Source organism: Tasmannia lanceolata, unplaced genomic scaffold (genome assembly GCF_043159265.1).
Source record: "Tasmannia lanceolata isolate RefF3 unplaced genomic scaffold, GAP_Taslan_0.1 ptg000015l, whole genome shotgun sequence".
NCBI classification, from domain to species: Eukaryota; Viridiplantae; Streptophyta; class Magnoliopsida; order Canellales; family Winteraceae; genus Tasmannia; species Tasmannia lanceolata.
Genome location: NW_027518692.1, coordinates 11,117,601 through 11,125,313, shown reverse-complemented (window position 1 = coordinate 11,125,313; position 7,713 = coordinate 11,117,601). Strand labels below are relative to the sequence as shown.

The 7,713-nt window shown below is 34.8% G+C and overlaps 1 protein-coding gene across 12 annotated transcripts; it reads right to left on the bottom strand.

Moving 5' to 3' along the window:
- Positions 1 to 437: 437 nt before the first annotated feature.
- Positions 438 to 6,727, bottom strand: LOC143846804 (uncharacterized). 12 transcript variants are annotated; one of them, XR_013234862.1, is made up of 6 exons: positions 6,523 to 6,727; positions 6,235 to 6,283; positions 5,676 to 5,784; positions 1,816 to 3,444; positions 1,295 to 1,366; positions 438 to 632 (listed from the first exon to the last, which is right to left on the bottom strand). XR_013234862.1 is itself a non-coding variant. In XM_077355369.1 (4 exons), the coding sequence occupies exons 1-4, from the start codon at positions 5,882 to 5,884 to the stop codon at positions 498 to 500; spliced, it is 501 nt and encodes a 166-aa protein (XP_077211484.1). In that variant the 5' UTR covers positions 5,885 to 5,937; the 3' UTR covers positions 438 to 497. The 12 variants fall into 12 exon arrangements, 1 of the variants encoding a protein (XP_077211484.1); XR_013234856.1 differs by having other exon boundaries at positions 1,295 to 3,444; XR_013234860.1 differs by lacking the exon at positions 1,295 to 1,366.
- Positions 6,728 to 7,713: the final 986 nt, after the last annotated feature.

The following is a 7,713-nucleotide window of genomic DNA, read 5'->3' as shown; positions in this document are numbered from 1 at the left end:
AGAATAATTAATAGAAATGATAAAAAAAATTAAGCAAAATCTTATTACACGAATTGCAATGAACTCGTTTCTAAATTGGATTTGAGTTGTTTAAAGCAAGATGATCATTTTAACCTGGATTATTCTGGTAAGTTATTGTGCAATGTCAGGGCCTTCTTGGATTTAGGATCTCTTTTCTGACTCATAAATTAGAGAAATTATATGGTGGCCTCATACGTTAAATGTATTTGATCCTGATCCAACGGCAGCCTCTTAAAAAGTGTTACTGTTGGATCAAATATCAAGGGTGTTACCGTTTTCACGGTACCAGACAGCCGGCCACTATATAAAAACTCCATACTCATTATAAGTGAACTACATAAAGTAGACAAATGGAAAGAAAAAGTGTTTTAAGAATCATATTTTCCAGCACACATCCACCAAATAAAGAGTTGAAGCATGTGAAAATCTATCAATATTCGACATGTGAAAATCTATCAATATTCAACAGAATCAGCCTAATGCATGAATATTGGTAACGAATATTCATACATAAAAAATGATTGCATATAAGCAAACAACCTAGATCCATAAACATCAACAAAAAATCGATGATATTCGCATCCTAGGTTTTTAGTAAGATCCCAGCTCTCCTATAAAAAAAAGAATCATATTAGTAAGATACATTAGCTAGATCCCAAGTAATATTAAAAAATAACAATAGAACCGAGACACAGAATGGGGAATCTAGAGTGAACCTCTGACCCTATCACCATAGAAACCAACAAAAACAAGCAGGATTTGAAAAGAAACATGCACAACACTTGCACTCATCAAGTCATCATCAAACTTCAATATCAAATATCTCTTTGGGATTGAGCCTCTAGCTCAATGGTCAAAGATTTGTTCTTTGACCTAGCGGTCAGGGTTCAATCCCAGCTTACCTACTAAAAAAGGGCAGTGATAAATCGACCTCCTAATATCTTAAATCGACCCCCATGTCTCTCTCTCTCTCTCTCTCTCTCAGCACTGCCCTATATGGTGGTCGATTTAAGATATATGGGGGTCGATTTATCACTGCCCTAAAAAATTATCTATTTTATTTTAAAAAATGTGAAGTCCTAAAGTATCAAAATCTATAAGGAGAATCACCCATTCGATTCGTTTTATTTTTATAAAGAGAATCACCCATAATAACATATGTTTTGAAAGAGAAATTAAACACAAAGAGAAAGAACATATATTTATAAGTAAAGTGTCTCTAATACCAAAAAATGGTAGCTGGAAAAAAGAAATGATCAGTGCTGTGAATTACCTTTGTAAAATGCATTGCAATGGTGTATTTTCCCAAAATACCATCCGATCTTTAGTTGATTTCTACTTGGGACTAATTTCATAAGATAAACTTTCAAATCAAGATGGAAAAGCACATAAACAAGTTAGAATTGTTGGATGGTAAATTTGATTTTGCGGTGTATTTTCCCACCAAATACCATCTGATCGTTAGTTGATTTCTACTTGGGACTAATTTCATAAGATAAACTTTCAAATCAAGATGGAAAAGCACATAAACAAGTTAGAATTGTCGGATGGTGAATTTCATTTTGCAATGGTGTATTTTCCCACCAAAGACCATCCGATCGTTAGTTGATTTCTACTTGTGATTAATTTTATAAGATAAACTTTTAAACCAAGATGGAAAAGCACATAGACAAGTTAGAATTGTCGGATGGTGAATTTCATTTATAAAATTCACCATCATTTCTCTTGAGAAAGATTTATAACATTTTGCAATTTAGGCTTCAATTGTTCTGATTACGGGGCTTCAAACCATACCTGATAGCCACATATCCAATATACCATCAGATAAATGTTTATTAGAACAGCCACTAACAATTCTGTGTGGTATGAAACTGCCATTGAAGAAATTAAATTTTCTTTTCCTGTATGTACCTGCTTATGCAATGGACTTTCAGTATCAAATCAGATGAGAAAAAATAATATATAACCATTAAGAGAAGCAAAAACAGTAAGTAATTCAGTATTGACATGAATCATCTAAGTAGAATAAAAAAAAATCAAAGATGCCTTAAAAGTCCAATGTTTCATAAATTCTAAGCATATAAAAATTACAAAAATGAGAATGGAAGTCTTCCCCTTTTCATTTTAATAAGTACTGTGCATGTAGCATTTCCTCAAAACAGTTTGTGTCCAAAAATAAGAATGAAAGTCTTTCCCTTTTGATTTTAATAAGCATCGTGCATGTAGCATTTCCTCAAACAGTTGGTGTGGATAAGGACATCATGACTAAAGTTTTTTTTTTTTTGAATGGTAACATGACTAAAGTTTTAACGATCTAAAAACAATAAGCCTAACAAGTTTTACAAGGGACAAACCATGAGCAAGGTAAACTTTGAAAATGAAAAAATAAAATAAAATAAAACAAAACAACACGAATAAGAAAACAAACAAACAATATATTTCTCAAGAATAATGACAACCTGAAAATGAGCATCGTAAATTTAAGTGAAAAAACAATGAAATATGGAATTACTTGAAAGTGAAAATAAGCTCAAAGGTAATACGGAAATGGATTCTGCAAATCTTGAATCTGGATTGAAGAATACGATTTCTTTCAATTTCTTTCAAAATACAAAAGTGTTAATTATTCATAGAAAACTCTATAGTTTATTTATTTTCAACCCCACCCATTTGCCAAAAGAAAAGGCCATTGACCAAAAAAAAAAAGAAAAAAAACATTGGACCACGTCGGATACTTGTAAAAATTATTTGCATGCAGAACTATAAAATTCTTTGAAGAGCCACGAAAAAATGGCATTAGCATCATTATTTGTCACAATTTGTGTTGTAGGGAAGAATCGACAAGGGGAATAGGGACAACATGGATTGCTGTCGAATTTCTGTTGTCTCCTCTCACAGTCCCATTTTATGTAACAATAGAGCCAAGGGGAAAGAACCAGAAGATCCTCAGTTACTTCCTTGTATTTTGAAGACAAGTCCCACTCTCAAGAACCTCTACAGCATCCCTTGCAAAAGTAGCCAGCTCTAGATTCACCACCTTTTAGGAGCTTAAAAAATGAAGATGGGCAGGTATACATAAATAAAGAATTAAATATGCAACAACCAGATCCCCCTTTAACCCTCGCACCCATTAATGAAATAAAATATTAGAATGCAGGTATATTTAGGGGAAGAAATCAAGTGTTGTCATCTGCATGATAATGAGGGCCTTCGTTTATCAAATACATTATTCGATCAAGAACCAGATACAAATTGAATTTCCATTTCCCTTTGCATACTTCCATTTTCTCTTCAACGGTAGAGTATAGACCCATACCTGCCATAAGATAATACCAAAATGGTTCTGTGCAGACGTAAAGAACTGTAAATACCAAAATTCTTACCCACATAATAACGGAGGATGAGCAAATGAAATGAAGAATCCTACATGGTTAAAAAGGAAAGTTAAAACCATACATACCAGAATGCAAAAGCAAAAGGAATGCATTCAATGACTTCCCACACCAAAAAGCTCGAAATTTATATACGAAAAAAAGTTTAACCATTTAGGTAAATGTTTCGGTTAAACAAGCTATCTAACAGGGACAAGCCAATGAACAACAAATAAAATCAAGTATAAAACAATGGAAATAACCAAGGCAAATAATATGAAAAAATTATCAGCAAAGCTCACAAACATACATAATAGGTAGAAGTACTTGATCTACAAATTGAAATGCAATCTAGTTCTCTTCATGCCCATCTTCCAATCAACCCTCAGTCATAGGAATACTAATCTCTTGACTCTTCTAAACTAAGCAGAAGCTTATCAACAAACCGTCGCAATAACATATAGGTACAACTAATTACCACTATTTAAACGATGAATACTAATCTCATGACTCTTCTAAGCTAAGCAGAAGCTTATCAACAAACCGTCACAATAACATAGTTACAACTAATTACCACTATTTAAACAATGAGCGCCATTTGTTATGCTTCTCAAAGACACTTATTTGATCTTTCTATAAGTAGATTGGACAGATCATTTTATGATACATGACCTTTTCATAAAATACTTTCAGGAAATGTTTAAGGTTAAAATTGGCTTTTATCGTTCTAGACTTTGAAAGCCATCTTATATTTACATGCATGAAAAGAGAAGATCCTGATTCTAGACAAGAGTGGATTTGATCTGAACAAGAAAGCGTGAGAAAGAAAAGATCAAATTAAGAAGAAAACAAAGAAATCAATATGCAATCAAAGATCTATATGCAACGATGAGCGGTATAAATATGACAAGGAGACAATCTCATCAATGAATTTATGTCAAACCAAGCTAATAGTTCACCTCAGTATCCTCTGTCGGGTCAAAAAGCATTGGCATTGGCTATTTAAACCAGTACAACATCCCTTTTATCATAAAAGAGTTCGGTTAGGTCCCTCAAAGCATACTAAGATCTAAGCAAAACAACCTCAATCCTAGTTTGAGCATAGCCCAATCAACTTGTTGACACTGATTTTTAGGCTGCTCCATTAGCAAAGGGTGTGTCAGGTTGGCCCTCTTTTATGAGGGCCAATGAGGCAACATCCATCAACGTCTGCCAACAGAACTGAAAAAGAAGCATGGAAAAGTGGTAAAATTACTACTACTAAAACTTCCAGACTGCTCCTCCAACACACTTCGGAATCTTTGCAGTGTAAGCTTTGGTTCAAATTCTAGCTCATTCTAAACAATTTGCTACTCTCAAGCTACAGGAACAACCATCCAAGCCAACATGGAGTTTGAGCATGCCACTTTAAAAGGAACTTCTTCAAGAACTGTAATTCTGTTTAGGAGCAAAGCAGCAAGGTACCACCACATCAAAATCATTAACTTCTTTCTTTCTCATTTTTTGAGAAACAATAGTTTCAAAAACCAGTGCAGCGGCTGTGGCAATTCTGAGATGAGATTGGTGGAATACTCAGAGATTGATAATCCAAGAAGAGTGTAGACTTGAGGGCAATACAAGGATGGGATCCATTGTCAATCAAGGACCACTTCTTCAATGATCTAAACCATTTAAAACAGAGGATTATTTTAGGATATATATTCATGTACTTCTTGTGTTTGTAGGGCCAAGGAGATGAACAGTTTTGGATCAAGAAAGTGTTTAATAAAGAAAGACATAGCATGACCAAAGCTAGAGATTGGAGGAACCATTTAGTACATAAACGGGATTGATAAGAAATAGAATTTTCTTTTATATAAGTTAGTGTTTGAATTCCCTATGATTTTGTTTGGCATGTTTTCACAAGTTTGGCTTTTTTCATGAATGTGGGTAAGATCAACAAGGCTATTATCTTCTGGCACTGAGAGATTGGTGGGATACTCATAGCCATCACAGTAACAGTAACGATTTCCTCAACCCCATTGCTCTATCATGCTTGGGTATAAAAAAAAAACAAGCAAAAGAAGTACTATAAAAAATTAATCAAATACCGCAGAAGAGAAATAAAAAAACAGATGAAAATACGAATCTTTAGTGAATTAGTAGTAGAATTAGTGGCATCGAGAGTTGTTAAATACCGTATGTATCTATCAGAACAGAGAGGGAATAAATGCCAGCTTACTTTGATTTTCTTTGTCCTCATATTTCATTAGCAACTTAAATATCTAAATATTAACAAAGTACCTCAAAAATTTGGGAGAATTTTCACCAAATACTGAGGAGAAGGTGGAAGTTAATGATTTTCCATCCAGAGAAGAGAATATCCTGATTCCAGCGAGAGTAGCTTTTTTACCTGACCAAGAAAGCACGTGAAAGAAACTGTCAAAATACGGAGAAAACAAAGACCTCCAGAAAACAGATAAAGAAAAAATAAGAGGAAAAGATCTAAGCATGAAAACAAAAGGCGGAGACAGCAGAGGCGTTCCCACGCACAAAGAACCCACAAAATGAGGCAAGGAGAGATAGAGAAGAAAAGGACAACAAGAGAAACCAGAACCCAAGAAGGCAAGAACCCGTTATTGCTGGGAAATTTAAAACACAGCAGGAAAAATCAAAATTTACTTTGCAAAAAAAAATAAAAAAATAAGTTTCTTGGGTTTTTTTCCTATTATTAAAAAATCAACTATTTTATGAAATAACTATTCAAAAAGAAAATTACTATTTTATGAAACAAATAAGGCACTACAACAATCACAAAAATAAATGAATAATGATCGAAACTAAATTGCAGAGAATTAATTACCTTACAAAATTCCTTATGCATCTTTGTAAAGGTCACCATGTTCAAAGACCTGCAAAAGAAAATATATTTACAGTAAAAAAATAGAACATTCATCCAAGCCATAACACCTTCACCACGAAAAGGAAAAACATTATATTACTTCATGGGAAAGGCTATAAATCTCAAAATGAAATTTGGTAACGAAAAAAATAAAAGGAAAAATAAAATAAAAACAAGTACATGTTGTTAGGATTAAATCCTAACCATGAGTGGCCTTAGTGGAAATCAACGGCTAGGATCTAAGGCTACCTTGGTATTCTAATGTAACTTAAAGACTTGCTTGTTGTGAGAGATTAAAACTCTCTTATGGCTTATCAAGATAAGGTATGAAACGAAAAAGGAGGGGATTTTGGGTTATCGGAAGGAAGCTTGATGGAGAGCAAATTCCTTTCCAAGGTCTCTAGGTGGTGAACTGAAACGATGATGCCAAAGTAAAAGGGCAGATGAAAATGCATGCGAGACATCTGGCGGGCATTGGAATAACACCTGTCAACACTCAACAGTAGATGAAAATGCATAAAATTAGAGCACCTGGCCAGATTTTTGGACTTATCCCTAGGGGGAAAGTACAACTATAAAATGGAGAGAACGCCCTCATAAAATGGGATACATCTGGAAGTTTTTTACGAAATAAGGAGTGGGACTTAAATGGGATTTCGGCGAAAGATGGTTGACGAACTTTCGGTGGTTTAGGCTTTTAGAATAGTAAGGATTGTCTTTTATAGAAAGAGGAAGGGGGGATATCTACACAATCAAGCTTTGATTATTGCACAAATTTCGCCTCTCTTATTTTACATTTTTCGCCCGATTGCCATGAAATTTTGCAAAGGTATCCTCGAGAACACTAACAATCTTCTGGGGAATTTGTACCCACGAATGCGCGCGATAAGATGCCCAAAACTCTAGCTTTCTTCTCATTTTGGGTCCATTCTTCAGGAATTTCTTCAACCCTGAGACCTCGACTCTATTTTAGGGACTTTAGGGCCTGGTCAAAATGGGGTGTCTACAGCCCTGAACACAAGGAATCCAACGGACCTGACCGTGTGCGAATCGAAATCCAATCGGATGAGATATGGACGACCGAAGTTACTGATAAAAGACGAAAATATTACAAAACAAAGCAGAGGAGACACGAACTATCGCGACGACCAAGGACGACATCACCCAGATATTTATGGGTCATGTCATCACCAATTTAGTCCCAGACGAATTTGAATTCGTCTGAGACAAAATCTCGTTCGAACCCTGGTGTATACACCTTCGTTTGAATTCATTTTTTAACTCCTCTTCTCTCTCTCTCTCTCCCCCTGGTGTATCCACCTTCTTCCGGTGTATTTCTCCCTCTTTTGTGGTGAATCCAAACTTCGTACCCCTGCAGAAAATCAGACAAAAACCCTAGTTAGCTTGCTTTAGAAGAGAGAAAGTAGAGAAACACTAGAT

Coding starts and splice junctions, on each gene's coding strand:
- LOC143846804 (XM_077355369.1), bottom strand. CDS start 5,884: ATGCTTAGATCTTTTCCTCTTATTTTTTCTTTATCTGTTTTCTGGAGG. Junction 3,445..5,675: donor AATTCTCCCAAATTTTTGAG/GTACTTTGTTAA, acceptor TTAACCATGTAG/GATTCTTCATTTCATTTGCT. Junction 1,933..3,404: donor CATCCTCCGTTATTATGTGG/GTAAGAATTTTG, acceptor TTGCATAAGCAG/GTACATACAGGAAAAGAAAA.